Raw genomic sequence first — 24708 nt, 5'->3', positions numbered from 1 at the left:
TAAATATTTAAAAAATAAACATTTTTAAAGGAAATCATATCAATAACTTAAAAGGAGATCGTTGATTATAAAAAGAAGGTAAGGGGTGCCTAGTTAGCTCAGTTGTTGGAGTGTGTGACTCTTGATCTCTGGGTTGTGAGTTCGAGGCCCCAATGGATGTAGAGATTACTTAAGATCTTATTTTTTAAGATAAAAATGAGTTAAAGCCCCCAAATTATTAATTTCTAGCTGGATATTGTTGTCTACTGGAGGTTCTGAGTCTGAATCCTGGCCCTTTTACTGTTTTTACAATGGCAGTTAGCAAAGGTTAGTTGAAGATAAACACTAAGCTGCTAATTCAGAAGAACTGAAACAGAACGTATTGTTAAGGTCTCACAATGTTATGCATAATTTAGTACTCGGTCTGTATGCCACTTACAGTCATCTGACACACTGTGGAATGGTGTTGCATGCCTTGGGAAACATCATCTACAAAGATTTTAGAACATGTATGACCCCATGTGCTGAGTGTTTTATTTAAATAATGTGTAATATTTTATTTACTAAACGTAGCCATCTATAACCTCCACTACTTTTCATTTCCGTTAACAGATGCGTCATTCCAAAAGAACTCACTGCCCTGATTGGGATAGCAGAGAAAGCTGGGGACATGAAAGCTACAGTGGAAGTCACAAACGGAAGAGGAGGTCCCACAGCAGTACGCAAGAGAACAGACATTGTAAACCACATCACCAGTTTAAAGAATCTGATTGGTAAATCACTCTTGAATTAGTAACATTTTACCACTAGTAGTTTTAATGATTTCTCGTTAGCTTACGTAGCTTTATTCTGTCAGATTGTTTTATATTTAAGTCAACAAATATTCAGTTGATGTTTATTGAATTCCTATTACAGGCTAGGCACTATATAGGTGCCGAGACTACAGCTGTGAGCAAACCTTATTTACCTACATCTGTCTGGGAGTGGTGGGAGATAGTTGAGTCCCAGCTGCCAGTAATGTAGTTGGGGTGGTGAGACACACAAACAGTTAAGTAATAGTGATGATAGAATGTCCAGTATATGCCTTTAACTTGTATGTAGGAGGAGATACGTATTTTGGGATGCTTGTTTAGGTTCCACAAGTGAGAGAGAATGAGGGGTAGGGAGAGTTCAACTAGATGAGAAAACCAGCATGTACTATTTGGGAATGGTAAAGTACATAGAGGACTCATCGCTTACACTGTGTTCTGTAGGTTACATTTGTAGATAAGGCCAGTGAATGTGTGTAGGTTTTTTAGAAGATTATTGTAAGAACCAGTAATTTAGGGAAAGGGTTCAATAAAAATTTTTCAGTAGCATGTGTCCTGTTTAATTATACTCTTACTGTGTAAAATTTGGAGGTAATACATTTACAGAGAATTAAAGGAATTTTAAAGTACCTAAATGATTAAAGAAAGGCTAGGTGAGTAGCATTTCTTTCAGTCTGTCTTCCATTAACTTCCCTTTCTCATTTGTTTTGTTGGTTCTATGTTTTCTCCTTGTTTTGTAGATGTTCCATTGAGACTGTTTGCCAGATTGCTTTCTAAATTAGCCAGCTGGGGTTACTTTAAAAAACAGTATGTAATTTTTTTCCTTCTCCATGCTAAAACAGACTTGTTCTGCGGAACAGTGAGCTTGTGGGTAGTCACCACAGATTAATCTTTCTTCATCACACACTGTTACATGGGGAAGAGGGAGGGTTTGCGCCAGGATTGCAATGACCTGAGCTAATTAATGCACTGTAGAGAAACATCTGTACCCTTTTATTAATAAATACAGAATGTCCTGTAAGTCTTAAATTAACATCATAGTACTAATGATACATAGGTTTCTTATGTAGGAAGGAAGTGATTTGAGTGGACAGTTCTTGTTTATTATTAACTACATAAATATACTACGTCAGTCCAGTTAAACAGCAGACCTATGTCTTCTTTGACATTGACACCAGAGGTGTCTAATGGTAATTTTTCTCCATAATGTGGAATATTCTAATATCTGATAGTCTTTTTGAAGATAAAAAAACTTTACAAGAGTATTTTTTACAAAATTATTGAAAAGAATGAGAATTGCCATAAACTGTAAAGAAGGTATCCTTGGGAGGATCCTAGACCCCCATTATTCTATTCTTAAAAAAATCTTTCTATGTGAGTCTTTGCCTCTGATTATTTCCTGAAAATAGGTTCTAAGAAGGGACATTTAAAAAAAACTTTTTTTTTTTTTTTTTTTTTAATGTCTTATTTATTTTTGAGAGAAAGAGAGACCGCAGGAACAGGGGAGGGGCAGTGAGAGACGGAGACACGGGATCCAAAAACAGGCTCCAGGCTTAGAGCTGTCAGCACAGAGCCTGACAGGGGCCTCGAACTCACGAACCGTGAGATCATGACCTGAACCAAAGTTGGACACTTAACCGAGCCACCAGGTGCCCCTAAGAGGGGACATTTTTAAATTAAAGGGTGTGAACTCTTTAAGGGTACAAAGCTCTTGCTACATATTGATGTCTTTTTTTTGAAAGTTTGTACCAAGTTGTACAATATACTCTTTCTTGCTCTTACCAATCTTGGCATTTTGAAATGCCAAGAATAGTGTTTTAATTTGAATTTTTAAATTTTTAGTGAGTTTGTCCAATGCCCATTTTTTTCTCTTACAGAGTATTTTACTGATTTATAAGAGCTTTTAATATATATCAATTTTTAAACCTTTTTTTGTATGTATTGCAGAGTGTCTTTTCTTATTTGTCTTTTGCCAGTAACCTGTGAATTGGTCTCCCTTGCTACAGGTTTAATTAGTTTTGTACTAATTCTAGTTCTGTATCAGGAAGACTGATATGGCTTCAAACAACTTTATATATTGTGTTAATAGTTTTTAAATGTTTTCTTATGTGATATAGAGTATCAAGTCTTAAACCAAAGATTCTCAAACTTTAGTATGAACAGAAGTGTCTCAGAGGTATGTTTAAAATGCATATTACCATATATAGATGGAGTTAGTCTGACCTGGGGCTGAGGGATCTTCATTTTTAATAATTCCATATTTTGATATGATTGATAAACAGACCACCCTTTGAGAAACACTGTTTTAAACACCTTAGCCTGGCATGCAAGATTTTGCATGATCTGTTTCCAGCTTATTTTATTTGCTTCTGTTCATTCCCTATGTGAACAGTGGTCTTGCTGTAGTGTCCATGCACTGTTTCCCAAGTAATACGTAGACCACCCATCTCCAAGCCATTGTGGCTACAGGTGATCTGTAAGTGTGAGATGGTCATACGCTATTCTTCTCCCCTCCCATTTCTTCTGCTTGCCACCTTGTCCAAATCTTGACTTCCCTTTAAGATGCAACTCTTTGCTTTTTTATGAAGTCTTCTCTGACCATTTTAAGCAGTTTGAGTTTTTTCCCCTCTATGATCCTAAGCACTCGTGCAACCTTTCAGCATTTCCTGCATTGTCGAGTTTTGTTTTTATGTGAATGATCTCAAATTGTTCATTATTTGTTGGCAGGGATTTTGCCTTATATATATTTTTTTATCTTCCACAGGACCTGTGTGGAAATAAAAACGAATGCCCGTAGCCTCATTAGTCTTGGCTATTTTGAAGGACTACAGTAAAATATTCACTGGATATTCAGTGAATATTTTAGAATTTAAATCAATCTGTTCATCTTGTCCACTCTGTCCATACATGGCCTTTATGATTCTGTAGACTTTGTTTATGTAATCTCTAAGGCTTGGTTGTTAGAGATTGAAGAGGTCCCTCATTTTTCTAGTTTATCCTCATGGCTTCACCTCATGTTTGTTAGTCTGTAGATTGTTTATGGATTATCTGCAACTCTAATTTTATGCACTATTCCAGCTAAAGATTATTAGTACTATTTTTTTCTGATAGATTTTGGACTTTTATAGGAAGGACGCCTTACAGAATTGAAAAGGATGCCCTTGAGTGTATGGTAATTTCTAGGTTGATGTATTACAGATCTCTCCCTGACAGGTCCAAGCCAAGTCATCAGATCCCTGACATAGACTCACAGTCTTACCCTGATACCCCAAGTTGTTTCTCCAATGGTTAGAACTTAAGATTGACACTGGGGAAAGGGAGAAAGGGGTTTCTGCATTTCCTCAGTCTGGATATTCTGCCAGCCCTGTTGACTAGCAGTTTAGAGATGCTTTCCCTTTATTTCTGCCTAAACCAGCCCCTGGGAAAATGAACAACAGCATATTCTGGGGAGAGAATGAGGTTGGTGAGGGCAGTCTAGTCAACATCTGTCACTCCATTGCTTGTCAGGATTCTTTTAGCCGATTTGTCTGACTGGGCAGGTGTCCCCTCTCTCCCTCAGTGCTCCATGTGCATCCCTCTTGAAGCTTCGCACTCTGTTGAAGAGGACACCATCCCAGGTAGAGAGGGGGACGGGAAACTGGGCCAATTGAATCTATGTCCTTTTCTTTCCATCAGATCAAGGATACTTAACTGGGATCCATTGACTTCCTGAGGTCCGTGACCTCTGTGAAATTCCTTGCCAAGTTTTGTTTATGCATTTGTGCATTTCTTAAGTGAGAGGGTCCATAGCTTTCATCAGATTTTTAAAGGGATCTGTGGATTCAGAAGTTAACCACTATGGCACTAGATGATGCGGTTTCCCATGTAGAATTTTTGAGTATTTTGCAAGTAAGAATGGCAGGAAGTTAGAAATGCAAAGGGAAGTAGGGTGGTGGGGGTGGGTCTGTTGTAATCCTAGGCAAGCAATTACAAGATCCTTTTCTCATTTGTGGGGGGATGTAGTTTAATATCTTTGGCACATGGGGCAGCCTTCAAAAGCTATGTTGTCTTTCTCAAAGAGGAGTAACAGGAAGCTAGGAATACAAAGAGGAGAGAAGGTGGCATAGGTGATATGTGATATGTGTAATAAAATTGGCCCTTATAATAGGAATTAGAATGCTCTACAGCCATGGCAAATCATTATCCTTGGGATCTTAATATAGTCATCTGTAAAATGAAAGGTCTGGAATACATGTAAGATCACTTCGAGCTCCAGTACACCTTTCATGAAAGAATTATGTGTGTGCCGGGGATATCTAAAATTCGCTTAACATTAAAAGAGAAAGGAATCCTGTTTTGCCTGCCTCTGATTGTGTGTGGCTCTCTGAGAAAAGAAAGCTTAGTTACAATTGCATATATCATAAGACTGGTGAATTTTTGGTGTTAACTTTCTCCAAAAGGTACAGGGACACTTAATCAAGTAAACACTGAACATAATTGACTCAAGCTTTGTTCTTTGATCTGAGGTGTTTGATAGCAGTCTATCTGATGGAGAATATGAACTCGCTTGTTGGTTAAAGTAAAATTATGTCTTAAGTTTGTGAGATAAGTATAAATTCTAATTCATCAATTTGAGGTTTTTTCTTTTTATCAAGTTAGCTGTTTAAACCAGGAATTCTTGAGAGAATGTTTTGTTTGAACCACAGTTCCAGGATGAAGAGAATAATTTGAAATCCTTTAATGTGTTTGCAGTCATTATTTAGAAGCGAGGTCCTTGAATGAGAGAGATTATCGGGACCGGAGATATGTTGATGAATATAGAAATGACTACTGCGAAGGCTATGTTCCTAGACATTATCACAGAGACGTTGAAAGCAGTTATCGAATCCACTGCAGTAAATCTTCGGTCCGAAGTAGGAGAAGCAGTCCTAAAAGGAAGCGTAATAGACACTGTTCAAGTCAACAGTCACGTTCGGTATGATTGATTTTGTTTTTATTTTGGGTGGATGCTTATTTGTGTGTAAAAACTCTTAATGAGCCAGTAAGTTTGAAAAAGTTTTTATATATATATATGTAATATTATTTGGATATATTATAAATGTGTTTATATTACTTGAATCCTTAAACATCCAAATTTTCATAGCTAATCTGTATTTATTAGGTAGCCTTCGTTTGCCCATATTTACTCATTTTCTGCAATCCAGATCATGAGTTCTTGATTTTAATATTAAATTTTAATATTAAAAATATTTTTATGTTTTGTAATATAATCTTATGAAAAATTAAAGCACCCATCTTTTCTTTTATAGTAAACTTTTTTTTTGTTTTTGTTTTTTACTTTAAAAGAACCCCTTTTCCTAATGGTTGGAAACATCTCTAGAACTTTGCACTGGTGGATACTTAAGTGTACTCTATATATAGCTATATATGCTATATATAGCATAGTCCCAGAGCACAGTGCATCGTCTGCAGCTAGTTGCACTGAAATTCTGAAATGGGTGCTGAATGGAAAGTACGTTATCCAAAAAGTTTGACTTTTTTTACACTCAGACATCTTCACCTGTTTAATCAGTAAACTTTGAATAAATTGTTTCCTTCCCCAAGTTTTGATTAGAGTGAACATGGAAATTAACTAGCTTTTATTTCCCCCTTTAATTATGTGTATTTTAAAATATTGCTAAATAGTTTCAACTAATTTTGACATTTTAAAACCTTCCCCCCCCAACAAACTAGACATCTCAATTCACAGCATATGCTATTTTATATCAAGAGATAAGTAGATCATGACATTGCATTCTTTAAATTTCAGACTTCAATTAAATCAGTATTTTAAAGAGACAATTGTGTTGTTTTTTTTCTATTGCCACTTTAAGTATCTTATCTGAAAATCTGTTCCTTGCCATGTTTTTCTTCTGTAACATAAACTGTGCCCTGTGAATTTCTGGGGACTGAATTTGAAATTGCTCCTGCCAACTGTTCGTGGCCTGGTGCTTATCTGAATGCCTGAATATCTCCCCGCTGAATGAATTGCGTATTCTGCCCTGAATTCACTCTGATATATTGATTGGCTGGACGATCTTGGTGCTGCCCACTTGCCGTTCCAGAAGAGCCACCGAAGGAAAAGATCCAGGAGTATAGAGGATGATGAGGAGGGTCACCTGATCTGTCAAAGTGGAGACGTTCTAAGAGCAAGATGTATAGAATATTTTTCAACACTTTTTTAACTTTGCAGACAGAATAATCTTTTTAAGAATAGTTGTCAGCGGGGGGCTAAAGAACTCTTCATTGCTTTTTTGTTTTGTTTTTTGTGGGTTTGTTTGTTCTTTTGTATTTCTTCTTTTCTATAGAATTTAAATATTTCTACTCTAAAGTTCCAAAATAATCAGTGGAATTTGAGCTTAGAGCAAGAAAGATAGCTCTATCTAATTGTTTTTGTAGCAGCTGAAAATAAAATAATTTGAGTGCTGAAACCTTAGTTATGCTTTAATAGACATCATTTGAAAATATTCCACACTTAAGTATTCATTGTTTGAATAACTAGATAATTTATACTCAAATACTTACTCCTTTTTCTCCTCCCTTACTTTAGATGAAATCGTGGACACTTTGGGTGAAGGGGCCTTTGGCAAAGTTGTAGAGTGCATTGATCATGGCATGTAAGTTTGTTTTTTCCTTTTTTGAACATTCTGATATTTTGGGTAGGGAAGGATCTATGATTTAAATGAAATGGCATTTTTAAGAGGTGGCCACTTGTTTTCCTGGGTGGTATAAATACCCAAAATTTCTTGAACTGTGTCTGGTTATTTATCATGGGTGTGGGTTTTGGTCAAGAATGCAGACGAATTTCAGGGTTCCTGGCTGGCTCTGTTGGTGGAGCACGCGACTCTTGATTTCAGGGTTGTGAGTTTGAGCCCCATATTGGGTGTAGAGATCACTTAAAAAAAAAAAAATCTTAAAAAAAAAACAAAAAAAATTGACAAATTCTATCAGATGGGGTGTTTGTTGAAATTAAAGTGAATCTTCGAGTAAAGGCATTTCCCAGAACTTAGGCCTTGGCCCTTATGTGAGATTTAGAGTGCTTTGCTTTAGTTTTGAGTAGCAGAGACAATAAAGTTTGTCTAATCTTGGTCAAAAACATTTATTCCCGATCTGAAAATTGCACATGGAAGAAATGGCCTAGTAAAAAGCAATCTGCTCTGTAGTGTAGCTAAGGGAGTAGAAGGGAGCATCTTGCATTTAAAAGGTTTAAGAACATTCTATCTAGCTTTATTTTGGAACAATCCATAATTATCTTTGGAGAAAAAGTAGTCTGCTATAAAGTACTAGCTATTACCTAAAGAATGTTATTTTATCATTTTTTTCATTTGTGCTGTGTGTATCATGCCGATTTTGTACACTGTTTCTTCAGCCTTCATGAAATAAAAGTATCTATGGCAACAAAATAAAACAAAAATCTTCATTCCCAAAGGATAATATTTGCATGTTAGAGTTAGCATCTTAAACTACGAAGGAATTCTGTTACTTTAAAGCCTGCAGAAAAAAGTCCAAATTCTTTAATGACTTACTAAAAGCCCTTTGTGTTTTGACCCTGTGTCTCACATTAACATTTTCCTCCAGAACCTCTGTTCTGTAGTTTGCAGACTTTTTAGTAAGTAAACCTGTTTTAAAACACAGTTCATTTCAACTGCACATTTCTAATGTTTGTTTATTTTTGAGACAATGCAAGTGTCAGAGTGCAAGCAGTGGAGGGGCAGACAGAGGTAGACACAGAATCTGAAGCGGGCTCTAGTCTCTGAGCTGTCAGTCCAGAGCCCGACGCGGGGCTTGGACTCAGGAACCATGAGATCATGACCTGAGCCGAAGTCAGACGCTTACCTGACTGAGCCACTCAGGCGCCCCTCAACTGCACATTTCTTTTTTCTTTTCTTTTTTTTTTTTTTTTTAATTTTTTTTTTTTTTTTTTTAATGTTTATTTATTTTTGAGAGAGACAGAGACAGAATGCGAGTGGGTTAGGGGCAGAGAGAGAGGGAGACACTGAAGCAGAAGCAGGCTCCAGGCTCTGTCAGCACAGAGCCCAACGTGGGGCTCCAACTCATGAGCTGTGAGATCATGACCTGAGCCAAAGTCGGACGCTCAACCAACTGAGCCACCCAGGGGCCCCTCAACTGCACATTTCTAAATTGACATTTAAAATTTTTCATCCTAAAATGGTTGGGGACAGGGTGGGAGGGAGGGAGGGTGGGTGATTGGTATTGAGGAGGGCACCTTTTGTGATGAGCACTGGGTGTTGTATGGAAACCAATTTGACAATAAACTTCATATATTGAAAAAAAAAAATTAAAAAAAAATAAAATGGTTGGGGACAGATATAATTTCCAGCTTATTTAAACATTAATATATTATTTAAAAACTGTTCTTAAGTATATTTGAGAATCTAAATATTATAGCAATTTGATAGCTACCTTTATTCATGAACCAACTCTTGAATGCTTAAACATGTTTTATTCTTGAACATATTTTCATTCCATTTTCCATAAAGTATATTATCCTAAAGTTCATTATCACACTGTCTTTTCAATAAAAATGTGAATGTGAAGTCATATTTTTTTTAACGTTTATTTATTTTGAGGAGAGCACAAGCACATGCACAGGGGAGGGGCAGGGAGAGAATCCCAAGCAGGTTCTGTGCTGTCCGCACAGAGCCCAATGCAGGTTTCAATCCCACAAACTGTGAGATCGTGACCTGAGCCGAAACCAAGAGTCAGATGCTTAACCAACAAACCCAGGAGCCCTGTGAAGTGAACTTTTGAAATATTTTCAGACTCCTAGAATTTTCTGGAATAGCTGAAAAAATTCCCATATATCCTTCACGCAGATTCCTCATGTTAACATTTTACAGTATTTTCTTTATAATTTGCTGTATACATACATGTGTTATATTTTCACATTTTGCCAGCTGATCTATAGATCTTACTCAGACTTTACCAGTTGCCCTATTAATGCTGTCTTAAAACTTGAGATTCCAAGAGAGTACTTGAGATATTCCAGTAAACAGTATTCAGTTGATCAAGTATAAATCTATTGCAAATTTTGATGGTTACTGGAACTAAATATAAAATTTAATTGGAAATGTGTCTTTTATTGGGTTGGTTGGGACTTCAAAAAAAAAGTACATGTATTCATAAACATCTTAAATGCTTTAGCATTAAATGTGTTTCTTTTTTTTTTTTTTTTTTTTTTTGAGATATAGTTGTTTGTAATGTAACATTGTGTAAGTTTAAGGTATACAGCTGTTCATTGCAGTCAATTACTGTAGTGGTGTTAGCTAACACCTTTATTTTCTTTTCTAGAGCCGTAAGCACCAAGAAATCTTGGTCATATAATAAGACTTAGAAGGGAGTTTTGTCACAGTGGTTTCATAGCAACCTTGAGATATATGCCAAATGTCCTAGGGAGATTATCATCAAAATAAGTTTTAATGATTTATTAGCCCACAACTTCGTTGGGGCTTTGGTGAAAGCAGTAAATTGGAAACCACCAGACTTAGAGAAAGGCTTGCTATCTAGCCACTAGAAATGTTTGTTTGTCCCAAAGATTTTTTTTTTTTTTTTTTTTTTTTTTTTACATTCTAGGTTATATATCTTAATACTGAGGGATCTATACATCAAATGGAAGGGCCATAGTTTAAAAAAAAATAAAAAAAGAGGCTTGAATGCTGGTTCATCTTCAGGAAGATCAGACTTAGAAAAGAGGATAGGGGCACCTGGGTGGCTCAGTCAGTTAAGCGTCAGACTTCAGCTCAGGTCGTGATCTCACTGGTGGTGAGTTTGAACCCTGCTTCAGGCTCTGTGCTGACAGCTTGGGGGCTGGAACCTGCTTCAGATTCTGTGTCTCCCTCTCTCTGCCCCTCCCCTGCTCATACTCTGTCTCTCTCTATTCCTTCTCTCTCTCAAAAATGAGTAAACATTAAAAAATTCAAGAAAAGAGGATAAAAGGAATTTGAGAATTTAGAAATCCATTTTCTCAAAATCATTTGTGGCTTGATACTTTTTAGGAAGTATTATAGGTAACCAATCTAGAGCTTATGCTCTAGTTATTTCTACCTACTTGTATCAGTGAATGTGCTAGTAAGCATTTTCTCAACTTCGTGACTTATAATGAACGTGTTCCTTTTCCTCCCACATTTTATAGACTGCTGGCTGTCTTTCAGGGCTCAGTTGTGTGTCACCTCTTCTTTGAATAAATTAGAGCTTCCCCTCTCTAATTTTTTGGCTCTCCTACCTCTTTGTATAAGCTCATACCAAGCATTTGCAACACTGTCAGTTGTTCATGTGTTTCTTTTCTGTTAGGCTGTGAGGTACATAGTGACGACCCTCGTCTTGACTAACCCCTGTGCTCTACACACCTGGCACAGGGCAGGTCTGTCTAGGTGATTGAGCAAATGCTTTCAGCAGTAGCATATTCTGTTTGAGGATTTATTTTTATCTTAATTATTTTTTTAGTGTTTATTTTTGAGAGAGAGCGCCAGAGCCAGAGTGTGGACAGGGGAGGGGCAGAGAGAGAGGGAGACGCAGAATTTGAAGCAGGCACTAGGCTCTGAGCTGTCAGCACAGAGCCTGATGCTGGGCTCAGACCTCGAACCATGAGATCATGACCTGAGCTGAAGTCTGACGTTTATTAACTGAGTCACCCAGGCGCCCTTTTTTTTTTTTTTTCTTTTGGTATAAAATCTAGATAAAATTCTGGAAACAAACATTAAAATTTGTATTAAGGGAATTACCGCTCCATAGAAAGTGTGTTTTGCCAGACTGTTTTGAAAAAATGTTATATGGAATCTGGTATAAAATGCCCTGAAAGATTAGTTTAGAAAAATAGCATAGAGTAATTAATACTCAGTAAGATGATGCTTTAGGGACACGTGTTTTCATTCTGCTCCTCTACCGTTTTCATCTTAATTTTGTCTTTAAGGGATGGCATACATGTAGCAGTGAAAATTGTAAAAAATGTAGGTCGATACCGTGAAGCAGCTCGTTCAGAAATCCAAGTATTGGAGCATTTAAATAGTACCGATCCCAATAGCGTCTTGTAAGTATAAACTTGAATTGTGATCCATCATCTTGCCTAAAATAATCAGAATTCTCTGAACTGACTCATTTTTATTTGCTCTGTTTTAGCCGATGTGTCCAGATGCTAGAGTGGTTTGATCATCATGGTCATGTTTGTATTGTGTTTGAACTGCTGGGACTTAGTACCTATGATTTCATTAAAGAAAATAGCTTTCTGCCATTTCAAATTGACCACATCAGGCAGATGGCATATCAGATCTGCCAGTCAATAAATTGTAAGTATACTTGATAAATTTTTAAACACCAGAAAATTAAAAGATTTTATTATACAAGCCACATGTCAAAACATTGTCACTAAAAATACACGTTACAGGTAAAGATGAAATCCCTATATCCACTACTGATCCTTCTTATCCCCCCCAATACAGATGAAATACGTAGGTGAAACTAATGATTTCTTTTTGTTTTCTTGTAGTTTTGCATCATAATAAATTAACCCATACAGATTTGAAGCCTGAAAATATTTTATTTGTGAAGTCTGACTATGTAGTCAAATATAATTCTAAAATGGTAAGTTAAAGACTTGTTTTAATTTTGGTGGTGGTTTTTAAAATTAATTTAGCTTGGTGACCCTTCGATGAGTAATTTTGACTTCTAAGACTGGTTATAGCCTGATTTTTAACCTAAAAGGATCATCCTTCTTTACCTTTCGCCTGGAGTTATGTTGAGAATCAAAAAGATAACTCATATGCAAGCCTTTTGAAATATGTAACGTTTTTTATGTCTTTACTGATCTTCATGTTGACTCAACTCTGTTTCTCTAGAAACGTGATGAACGCACACTGAAAAACACAGATATCAAAGTTGTTGACTTTGGAAGTGCAACATACGATGATGAACATCATAGTACTTTGGTATCTACACGGCATTACAGAGCTCCAGAGGTCATTTTGGGTCAGTAGACACTACTCTTCCTGATACTGTAATTAAAGATGAGGGTTTTTTTTTCTCCATGCCTTTTACTTAGGGGATGGGTGTGATTTTTCTTAGTGTACAGAAAATAGTAACTATCTTAAGAAAAATTGGACATTGCTATAAATATTCTTCCTGAGTGGGAAAAATGGGATACCATTTGTAAAGATATTCCAGGTGGTTATTTTTTAAACATGCTAATCTTACAAGGTCCTGAAAGGGCAAGTTCTTTTGGCTAAGTACGTCACAGCAATGTGATTTTTGAAGTGATATGGGTACCTATTTTCATGTCACAAAAGCATGGTACTATAGAAATGCTAAAGGTCTGGTTGGCAGATATCTGAGTAAAGGGCCAGGCGGAGGTCAAGAAGAAAGAGGGGGCTAGTCTAAGAGGAGAGCTTCTTTGATAATCATTGACACCAGAAAGGTTAAAGAAGAAAGTGACTTAAGGTGCAGAGTTTGGAAGTAAGAGGGAACTCAGGGAGTGTGTATCTTATGTCTCAAGATGTCAGAGACTAGGTCTTGTTTATGGAGTGGAGGAGAAGAGGTTGGGGGCTTGGAGACAGTGGGAGAAGTTTAGATCAGATGCTCTTGAGAGATACATGGAATAAGCTTATTAGCCAAAAGTAAGGTCCAACTGAGTTTGTTAGTAGAAATTTTACAGTCAGTTTCCAGTTTTCACATGTACTGGTAGGAGTTGGTAATTCAGAATAAGAGTAGGAAAGCACACTAACAGTTTTTACCCATGGTGGAGGATTGGTAAAGGCGTAAGGAAATTGAGATTAGGCAGTGCTTGTCAGTAGTACTTTCCATGTGATGGAAACCTTCTATATCTGCATTGTCCAGTATGGTAGCCATTGGGCACATGTGGGCTTCTCTGTACTTGCAGTGTGGCCACTGTGATTGAGGAACTGAATTCTAAATTTTATGTTAATTTAAATGTTAGATGTAAAACAGCCTCATGTGGCCAGTGACTACAAAGTTAGCAAAAATTTCGAGCTTGTCTTTGAAATGAATGATCATACCATTTCTGCTTCATATGGTCTGAAAGGAGCTGTTGTGTTGCAGTAGTTTAGGAAAGGAGTGTGGGAAAAGTTTGTGGACAGAGAGGCATTTTCAGAGCCTAAAAAGACATAACTTTGTGTGTTGTCAGTTTTAAGAGGTGGATTCCCCCCACATTTTAACATGGGGAGCACAACACAAAATAATTGGCGTTTTTGCTTTGTTATTGGTGCATAAAATAGTCATACATCTTACTGATCTCCTAGATTGGATAAGATATAGTATTCTTAGTAGTGACAATAACACAGTTCCAAGTATGGCCAGGCTAGATAGATCGATCATAAAAATTCAAAATTGGGGTTATTGGTTTTGAGGAATAGAGGTTGGGAAAGGTCCTTTGTGTTTTTGTGGAGTGTTAATCCTGAGGATTAAGGCAACCTAATTCGGTTGGAGAGGAAGATGTAGTCATGCAGTTGGTCTCACGTGTCTGGTATTGTAGTAAAGACATGAAGTTGGGAGAGGTTGGTAGAATTGAACGATGGGGCATTCCAAAGAGTATGAGGACCAACTTCTCAGAACAAGATGATTTAGAATGGTGTGTGGCAGAGGGTTACAGTCACCTATGAAGAAGCTGGATAAGAATGGCTGGAGAAGATAGATGTTCATTTTAGGTTCAAGATCTATCAATTGCAGATTTTTTTTATGTGTCACTGTAGGTGGACTCCTGCTCAGTTACCCATTTTTTCAAATGATAGGCACAGGCACTGTGAGGGTTAACTAAAATGACTTAAAAAAAAAAAGTGAATAAATAAAAACCAAAATCATAGTCAAGGTTTTTGAACATTTTATTTATTCCTTTTTCTTTAAATTCGTTTATGTTACTGAAAGTAATTAAAATGTCCTTTAAAGTAGGTTTTATTGGGACACTTAGGTGACTGGCTCAGTCAATTAAGCATCTCAACTCTTGATTTCAGCTCAGGTCATGATCTCACAGTTCAAGGGATCCAGCCCCAAGTCAGGCTCCATGCTGACAGCACAGAGGCTGCTTGGGACTCTATCTCCCTTTCTGTGCCCCGCATGTGCATATGTGTGTGCATCTCTGTCCCTCAGAGTAAATCAACTTAAAAAATGATAAAGTAGGTTTTATTTATACACTATTGTTTTACTAAGTACTTGATCTTTAAAATTTTGAAACATCTGTATGATTTACTCTTCTCCTTTCCAGTTAAGTACCTTAAGACTAGGTATTTTATTTTTTCCTGAATAGTATTGCCATTGAGAATTGTGAAGGTGAAGGTATATATAATCATGTACAGACAGCCTGAAAAGTACATATATAAGTAGATCTCTCTCTGTGAACTTTAAATAGCTCTATAATTCTTATAACATAACTGCTTATAATACCCATTTATAATCCTTAGTTTATCTAAAACCATGGTTTTTTGTTTTTTTTGAGAGAGTGGGAACAGGAGAGGGGCAGAGGGAATCTTCAGCAGACTCCATGCCTAGCATGGAGCCCAAGGGAAGGGCATGAAATCATAATCCTTTTTTTTTTTTTTTTTAAGTTTGTGAGAGAGAGCAGAGTGCATGAGTGGGGGAGGGGCTGAGAGAGAGGGAGACAGAATCCCAAGCAGGCTCCATGCTGTCAGTGTAGAGCCCACTGTGGGGCTTAATCTCATGAAGCAAACCCTGAGATCATGACCTGAGCCAAAATCAGGAGTTGACGCTTGACCCACTCAACCACCCAGGCACCACCACCCCCTCCCCCAGTTCTTGTTTTTTTAATGCAAGAAGTAAACTCAGGCATTAAGTTGGTAAGTTGAGAAGTGGTTAGTAATTACATTCTGAGCTTGTCAACCTGTATTTGCTATAATAAAATGTAAAATTTCCTAGAACAATCATGAACTGCGAGTAACAATGCTCCCCATTGCACACAGATCAGAGAATATGGAGTATTTGCACAAATTGATAGTTATACTTGGAAAATATTTGCTAATCTCTCTCTTACTTTACATAAAATCCCCCCTCCCCCACAATAAACACTAATTTGATGTAAAGATATGGAGAATTGTGAGAGCATACCGAGTAACATTTTACGTGAAACTAAAATATAACCCTGGAGTTTACCATCTTATTTATTGTAAAGAGAGCATGCATAGAGGGAAGGGATATGGTACATTGGCAGTTAAAAATTGTTGCGTATAGAAGTGTTTTTGTTTTTACAGCTTTGGGTTGGTCTCAACCTTGTGATGTGTGGAGCATAGGGTGCATTCTTATTGAATATTACCTTGGTTTCACAGTCTTCCAGGTATGTATTTAGTAAATGCCATTCCATAATTAATTTTCAGTGTTAAGAGCATGTTAAAATTTTGGCCTGCGTTTTGAAAAGTTGCTGTAGTGTTAATATTAAAACTTACATAAAATGGGGAGGCTGGGTGGCTCAGTTTGTTGAGCACCTCTTGATTTCAGCTCAGGTCTTGATCTCAGGGTTGTGGGATTGAGCCCCGTGTTGGGCTCTGCGCTGTGTGTTGAACCTGCTTGGGATTCTCCCTCTCTTTCTCTTTCCCTCTGCCCCTGTCCTCCACTCACGTGCTCTGTCTCTCTCAAATAAAAAAACTCCCCAGAAAACCCTTACATGTGCAGAATGGTCATCCTCTAAAACCATAGTTGGATGAAATACTGCTCTTGGTGAGTGTTCATAATTCTGTTTTGCATGTGATTGGAGTTTTTCTCACATGGTTCATATTGTCTTGTGTTCTCATTTTTTTATTGAGCTGCATAAATTTGTATTAGCATTACTGTGGCCAGTGATAATTCAGTTCTGGTTGTGCTGACCACCACGGCCATGAGCAAGTCACTCCGCTTTATAAAATAATTCAGGGACAAGAAGTCATATTTTATTGTGACATCCTAGGCACATTTTAAGGCACTATGTTTAAAGTTGGAAAGACAACATTTCTGTCCTCCAGGTAGTCATATAAAAGATAAATGTGGGAAAGCTTACAGTGTAATGTGTTATTTGCTATAATGGAACAATGTAGAAAGTGTAGTGGGAACCCAGGAAAGATGGAGGGTTAAATTTCTTCAGAGAAGGCGTCACTGAGAAAGTAGGGAGTTTAAGCCAGTTGCCAGAAGGATGATTAGAGGTTTGTCAGAAAACTGGAGAGAGTGGTGGCCAGCTCAGGAAGATCTTGTACCCATAAGTGTGTAGATACACAAAAGAGCATTCTCTAGTCAGGGAACAGTAGTTGGTGCTGTCAGACTGTCTTGCATAAATGGGGAAGTGAGGTCAGGCAAGGACTGAGTCATCATGGACTTGTTTGGATAGAAAGGTACTTGTTTCCTAGAAGTTCATGGTTTCCAGAATGTAGACTAATCCAAAGTGAAAATGATTTTGTAAGTTTGTCATTCTGGCCTTTATTTAGAGATTATCCCTCTAGCTTCTTTGTTTTGGGTACTGAAATGTCCTTTTCATGGAATGATGATAATAGTTGTTGATAGTTAATTTTCTAAAATTAAAGTCCTGATTTGGCAAAACAAAAAGTAGGAAGCCATATTTTTTTTTTTTTTTTTTAATTTTTTTTTCAATGTTTTTTATTTATTTTTGGGACAGAGAGAGACAGAGCATGAAAGGGGGAGGGGCAGAGAGAGAGAGAGACACAGAATCGGAAACAGGCTCCAGGCTCTGAGCCGTCAGCCCAGAGCCCGACGCGGGGCTCGAACTCACGGACCGCGAGATCGTGACCTGGCTGAAGTCGGAGGCTTAACCGACTGCGCCACCCAGGCGCCCCTAGGAAGCCATATTTAAGTCTCTGCTTTTTTCCCTTGTAATTCTCCTTACAACTGACATCTAACAGTCTTGGAAGATCTAGGTTGTGCACCCACTGAAGAAGGGTTCTAATGTGATCAAAGTGTTGTGATTTGTTGTGGGGGTCAAGGGTGCAGATTTGGTGGATTCTGGCTCCTGCTGTTGAGGTTGATTTGAAGTTGGGGGCCATGCAGGGTGGACAGGAAGCTATGACAAGTAAGAGTCACTTAGGTGGTGGCTATTGTAGAATGTGTGTTCACTGCCTGTGGGACCCCATCGTCAGACTTCTCCTGTTTCTAATCCATTGATCCATAGAGACCCTATTAAAAGTACTCTGAGTTCATAGACAAGCTTGATACCTACAACCATAGTGACTACTCAGTTCTTGGAGGTGGCATCTGGTCTTGTAAGCTGAGGGTCAAGAAAAAGTTGAGTAGAGTGCGTGCATGATTTCTTCATTCTGACACACAAAATAGTTGCTTCACATAATCTGTGATTATAAATCACTCTGTGGTCATAAGTGCAGATTATTAACATTGGTTTGAGATAAAGTTTCTATTTGGAATTGCATCCTCCAAAATATTCTTCAACTAAGGAACTTCTTAAAAATGTGGAGCTAGCTCTTTGCTGCATCTACTGCAAGAATGAAGACGATTCTTGGCAGTCAGACCATCGACATTCCAGAAAATGTCAACATCACTATGAAGGGAGGCACTGTTACTGTGAACCGCTCCAGAGGAACCCAGTCATCTCCGTGTACTCTGTCTCCTGGGAAAGAAAAAGAAGAGGCTCTAGGTTGACAAAGGGTGGGGAATTAGTGCAAGCAGAGTAGCCAGTTCTTTTTTGTCCGTACAGAACATGGTCAAGGGTGTTACGCTGGGCTTCCATTAGAAGATGACGTCTGTGTATGCTCATTTCCCCATCATCGTTGTTACTCAGGAGAGTGGTTTCTCTTGTTGAAATGCAGAATTTCTTGGGTGAAAAATACATCTGCAGGATTCAGATGAGGCCAGGTGTTGCTTGTTCAGTATCTCTCAGAAGCCCAGAAAGATGAGTTCTTGAAGGAAATGATATTGAACTTGTGTCAAACTCAGCCGCTTTGATTCAGCTAGTTACAACAGTTAAAAACAAGGATATCAGAAAAGTTTGGAGTTGTATCTGAAAAAGGAACTGTTCAACAGACTTGTGGATAAGATCTAAGTTGTCCAGCTACAGAATAACAAGATGCTGGATGATTTTTCAACTTCTTTGTGATACATATTTTTAAAAATTTATTTATTTTGAGATAGCATGAGTGGGATAGGGGCAGAGAGAAAGAGAGAGAAAAAACTCCAAGCTGCACTGCACTGACAGTGCAGAGCCCAGTGCAGGGCTCGAACTCATGACGCTTAACCTGAGCCGAAGTCGGATGCTTAACCAAGCCACCCAGGCACCCCTTATTTGTGATATTTTAAAGATGCAATAAAAGCTGTATTGGTTTGGAAAATAAAAGTGTGGAGTTAATATTACTTAACTCCTGTCATGAATTAGGGCCTTAACATTTTGGAAGCAATGTGCTAGAAACAATAGGTTGATAGATTTTTAAAAGCCTCTGCTCTTCAGATTGAGGAGTTGGCAGATGATAGTCTGATGCCTGCTTTTAAAAAAGAATATGTGACACAGACCATTTGTAACCAGCCAGGTCTAAAATATTTACTGTTTGGACCTTTACAAAAGTTTGCCAACCTCTGATCTAGGAGCATACCGTTCCAGCTCTAAGTGTGCCAGTTTTCTCTCTTCCACTTGAGCCAAAACTCTTTTCCTATTATGATTGAAGATGAGTTTTGACTTAGATTCATAGCTACCTTTTCTCATTCATGAGCTATATGACCTTGGGCTAGTATCTTAACTCCTTTGAAACTCATGTTCCCACATACCGAGCTCAGGATTGTTGTGAGAATTATTACAACTGTATTTTTATTGCCCAGGAATAGTAAATGTTAACACGTGGATCTTCATTAGTGAATAAAGTCAGTTTTGGGTCAGCAGCTGATTAAATGAGGAGACCATTTTTCTGGTACTGTTCCCTAGTCATTCTTCAGTAAACAGTGCAAGAAATGAAAACAAATAAGGAAATTGTTCAGTTTCACATTAAATTATGTGTCTAATCCACTTGCTATACAGAACCTTACATTGGATATCAGACTAGTTTTATTGGTTTATACCAGCTAATATAGCTCATTCAGTATTGTTCCATCTTTGAAGTAGAGGGTGATATAAACTATGCAGCTCTCTAATCTAGTCCTTTTGTGTCAGCGCTGTTTTCTTATATTTTCCTTTATTGTGCAAGTAGGGGAAGGGAAAGTGCTAAATTTCTTCTTCCTTTGTGTTTTAGACTCATGATAGTAAAGAGCACCTGGCAATGATGGAACGAATATTAGGACCCATACCAACACACATGATTCAGAAAACAAGGTATGCTCTAAGATGAAAGCCCTTTCTTGGGAATGGGCAGTGGCCTGTATTCAAACTACAGAAAACCCAACTTTGTTGTTACTGCTTGTTCCAGGACTTCAGATTTCAATTTTTTTTTCCTCCATAAAGTCAAATTGTTAACAAGTAATGCAGTATTTACCTTGTGATCTACTAATAAACAAAGCGTCTTTTTACACTCCAGTTAAACTTTGCAGAAGTGTTTCCCTAACTTGCTATAAACATAATAGAGTAGTAAAAAACAGTTTGATTTTGGAGTCCTAGCAGTTTACGTTTGTATTCCATACTATCGCTAGCTAGCTTAGCTGTGTGTCTTTGCACAGGATACTAGAGTGGTTGGCAAATAGCTTCACCCCATTCCAGACCTAGTGAAATCCACATTCACAGGAATGGATCCATAAGCTGTCACTGTTCCATGTGCGGTACGTGAACCACTGAGGTGGGGCACGAGAACCTCAGAGGGTGCAAGATTAAGGAAGATGTTTTAGAAAATATGTCTGATCTAGTATGTCATTGCTGGAATTTAAAAAAATTGTATGCGTGTGTGTGTGTCTACATAGATAGATGTTCATGCTTCCAGCTGTTCCAGTGAGGTCAGAGTAAACATGTGGTTCTTGTATTGTTTTTACTGATCCAGACTTCTTTTTCTTGTAGAAAACGCAAGTATTTTCACCATAACCAGCTAGATTGGGATGAACATAGTTCTGCTGGTAGATATGTTAGGAGACGCTGCAAACCATTGAAGGTAAAAAGAAAACAAAAAGATTATAAAGGTTAAAAAAAAAAAGTTTTTAAAAATTTTAAAATCTTTCTTCAACAAAAATATTTCTTTCCCCAGGAATTTATGCTTTCTCATGACGAAGAACATGAGAAACTGTTTGACCTGGTACGAAGAATGTTAGAATATGATCCAGTGAAAAGAATTACCTTGGATGAAGCCTTGCAGCATCCTTTCTTTGACTTATTAAAAAAGAAATGAAATGGAAATCAGTGGTCTTACTATATACTTCTCTAGAAGAGATTACTTAAGACTGTGTCAGTCAACTCTAAACATTCTAATATTTTTGTAAACATTAAATTATTTTGTACAGTTAAGTGTAAATACTGTATGTTTTATATCAATAGCATAATTACCTTGTTAAGCAAGTATGGTCTTGATAATGAATGAACTATACAAGTTAAATTTTTTTCTTTTTGAGATTAATTACCATTTTTAAAGACCTTTGGAATATTCTTTGTGTCCAGTGATAAACGTGATTGATCTTGTCTTTTGTACATGGAGGTCAACTCTTTGAAGTGATTTTTTTGAGTAAAAGGAAATCTTGACTACTTTATTCTTAATGAATATTCTTTATATACCTCAATTCAGAACTTTTCTTAACTTTAAAGTTTTTTCTGTAATTGTTGAACAGGTAATAAGTATTATTAACTCCCAATAGGCAGGTATTGGAAACCAAAACCCATAGGAAATGTTTACTGTTGGAATTTCATTAAATTTTAAGAATTGTGTTTTGTCTCCTTGGGTGATGTCAGTGGTAAGAAGTAGAATTCATGAAAAGGCATCCAATTTGTCGATCATGACAGATTTTTTTAATAAAAGCACATACTTCATTTAAGATTAAAGTCCCAACTGGACAGTCACAACAGAAATAGGAATTCTGATGCCTCTGAGGGTTAATTTTTTTTAAAGTTTATTTTTGAGAGAGACAGTGTGAGTGGGGGAGGGGCAGAGAGAGGGAGACACAGAACCCAAAGCAGGCTCCAGGCTCTGAGCTCTCAACACAGATCCCGATGCAGGGCTCAAACTCAAAAACCGTGAGATCATGACCTGAGCTGAAGTTGGTTGCTGAACTGACTGAGCCACCCAGGTGCCCCTGAGGATTAATTTTTAATACCAAATCGTGAGGAGTCTTGAAATTTTCTAGCATCAGTTTCCGTATTAAATGAAGTAAATAACTTCACTCAGCCTATGAGAATTAAGGTTATTAAGCAATTTATATTTGTGATAACCTTTACTGGAGCAAAAGAATGATGTGATTGGAAAACACTTTGGGAAGAAACCTCTACAGAAATTTCCAGACCATAATTGGTTAACATGATAGTTTTTGTTTGCCTATAGGTGTTTTTTCTTACTGTTACCTGTTTTCACATTAGAAACTATAGGGTAGGGACACCTGAGTGGCTCAGTCTGTTAAGGTTCTAACTTTGGCTCAGGTCATGAACTCATGGTTTGAGCCCTGCCTGGGGCTTTCTGCTCTTGGCAGAGCCAGCTTTGGATCCTCTGTACCCTCTTCTTTCTGTTCCTCCCCAGTGTGTGCACTCACGTGCATGCGCTCTCTCTCTCTTTCTCTCTCTCTCTCTCTCAACATTAAAGAGGAGGAGGAAACTACATAGTAAATGTTAATTTAGTAAACAAGAACTGCCAGGTAGAAATATTTTTGGTTGTAGAATCCATAATTATTTAGATACAAGGGTTTTTTTATCGAAAGTATTGTCATTTTATGTGCATTACACTAGGATTTAAGTAGTCTATATATTTTAAACATAGAACACATGGAATTTTTTCATATGACAAATCGCGAAACCAGGCTGGGTTCCCTACATTATTCACAGGCAGCATTGGCCAATATAACAAGATTTATGTTTCTGAATTTGACTAGAAATTTAAGAAAGCTGACATTTTACCATAGAATCACTGCATGAATTATGCTTACGCTTCTGATGCAGTCCAAATATAGTAAATGTGCCCTCATAATAGTTGAACTATATTCTATGTGACAAGGTTTTTTTGTTTTCTCTCAAGTTTTTATTTAAATTCCAGTTAACATACAGTGTAATACTTGTTTCAGCTATAGAATTTTGACTCCACACTGAACAATACATAGTGCTCATCACAGTTGCAGTCCTTAGGCGAGCCTGAGTGGCTCAGTCAGTTAATGTCTAACTTTGGCTCGGGTCCCTATCTTGTAGTTCGTGAGTTCGAGCCCCGCATTGGGCTCTGTGCTGACAGCTGGGAGCCTGGAGCCTGCTTCAGATTCTGTGTCTCCCTCTCTCTGCCCCTTCCCCGCTCACAAGTTCTCTCAAAAACATTTAACCAGCGCACTCCTTAATCCCCGTCACCTGTTCAACCCATCTCCCCCACTCACCTCCCCTCTGGTAATCTGTCAGTTCTCTATAGTTAAGAGTCTTTCTTGGTTTTCCTCTCTTTTTTTTACCCGCTATGTTCATTTGGTTTCTTAAAATCCACATACAGTATTTATTTTGACTTATTTCATGTAGCATGATACTCTAGCTCCATCCATGTTGCAAATGGCAAGATTTCATTCTTTTTTATGGCTGAGTAATACTCCGTGTGTGTCTGTGTGTGTACACACCTTTTGTTTTTTGAGAGAGTGCATGCATGAGCAGGGAGAAGTGAAAGGGAGAGAATCCCAGACAGGCTCCATGCTGTCAACACAGTCCGATGGGCTCGATCGCACGAACCATAAGATCATGACCTGAGTGGAAATCAAGAGTCAGACATTTAACTGAAGCACCCAAACACCCCTTACATCTTTACCTATCCATCAGTTGATGGGCTCTTTTCCATAATTTGTCTATAGATAGTGCTACTATAAACATCAGGGTGCATGTATCCCTTCGAATCAGTATTTTTGTATCTTTTGGTAGAATACCTAGTTGTGCAATTGCTAGATCATGGGGTAGTTCTATTTTTAACTTATGAGGAACCTCCATCCTGTTCTCCAGAGTGGCTGCATCAGCTTGCATTCCCACCAGCAGTGTAAGAGGACTCCTTTGTCCATATCCTCACCAGCACCTGTTTCCTGAGTTGTTAATTTTAGTCATTCTGACAGGTGTGAGGTGCTCATTGTAGTTTTGATTTGTATTTCCCTGACAGTGATATTGAGCATCTTTTCATGTGTGTCTGTTGGCCATCTGTATGTATGATGAGGATTTTTAAAGGAGCATTTGATGTAAAGAAGAGGTTTTTCCCTGACCCTAACAATGTTGCTATGGAGGTTAAGGTGTCTGCCATCCTTGATTTTCCCCTCTGTTTCTATTCTACCAGTGCTGCTATATTACCTAAGCCTCTGGCCTATTCCTTACAAGTGCTTCAATTCCCAAATCAGTGTTTGCTTTCTTCATCAGAAATTAACTTTCTCAGAGTAGCTGAACTTAAGATGTAAGAAGAAAAAAATATCCATGCTATTTTTAAGAAGTTAATGATTGCTAACCCACATTCTCTTCTCAAAAGTATTTACATTCTTCACAGAGTGTTTGCTAATTCCTAGGTAAAATTTCTAGAATTTTGGAAATTAAAGTGAAATTTCACTAAAGATAGAAGAAATGTGTTAGTAGTTAAGGTGATACCTCTGGGATCATTATGTATCTATTGCCAACCTTCCCTTCTGTGAGCTCTGAGGTTCTTAGGGATTTATTTATATTTAGCCTTGTGCTTCTGAACTGATTTCCTTTCTAACTTTGTTTATATTGAGAGCTTGAGCGCACAGGATTGGGGGAGGGGCAGAGAGAGGGACAGAGAATCCCAAGCAGGCTCCGTAGTGTCAGCACAGAGCCTGACACGGGACTTGAACTCATGAACTGTGAGATACGACCTGA

At 37.7% G+C, this 24708-nt stretch overlaps 1 protein-coding gene across 3 annotated transcripts in view; it reads left to right on the top strand.

Moving 5' to 3' along the window:
• CLK4 (CDC like kinase 4) overlaps positions 1–21596 on the top strand; it is a 29416-nt gene extending 7820 nt beyond the window's left edge. For 2 of the 3 annotated variants that reach the window (XM_078451887.2, XM_078451886.2), the window contains exons 2-13: positions 592–752; positions 5520–5742; positions 6872–6962; positions 7357–7423; positions 11737–11853; positions 11943–12109; positions 12310–12404; positions 12659–12788; positions 16034–16116; positions 19991–20070; positions 20743–20833; positions 20927–21596. In XM_078451887.2, coding sequence (XP_078308013.1) covers positions 592–752; positions 5520–5742; positions 6872–6962; positions 7357–7423; positions 11737–11853; positions 11943–12109; positions 12310–12404; positions 12659–12788; positions 16034–16116; positions 19991–20070; positions 20743–20833; positions 20927–21067 — 1446 coding nt within the window. In that variant the 3' untranslated portion in view covers positions 21068–21596. Of the gene's footprint in view, positions 1–591; positions 753–5519; positions 5743–6871; positions 6963–7356; positions 7424–11736; positions 11854–11942; positions 12110–12309; positions 12405–12658; positions 12789–16033; positions 16117–19990; positions 20071–20742; positions 20834–20926 lie in introns of those variants that run through there. The other variant, XM_078451888.2, reaches the window with a different exon arrangement.
• Positions 21597–24708: the final 3112 nt, after the last annotated feature.

The sequence above is a fragment of the Panthera onca genome, chromosome A1 (assembly GCF_046562875.1).
Source record: "Panthera onca isolate mPanOnc1 chromosome A1, mPanOnc1 haplotype 2, whole genome shotgun sequence".
Classification (NCBI taxonomy): domain Eukaryota; kingdom Metazoa; phylum Chordata; class Mammalia; order Carnivora; family Felidae; genus Panthera; species Panthera onca.
The sequence above is the reverse complement of the archived record's forward strand: the minus strand, read 5'-3'. Positions and strand labels throughout refer to the sequence as shown.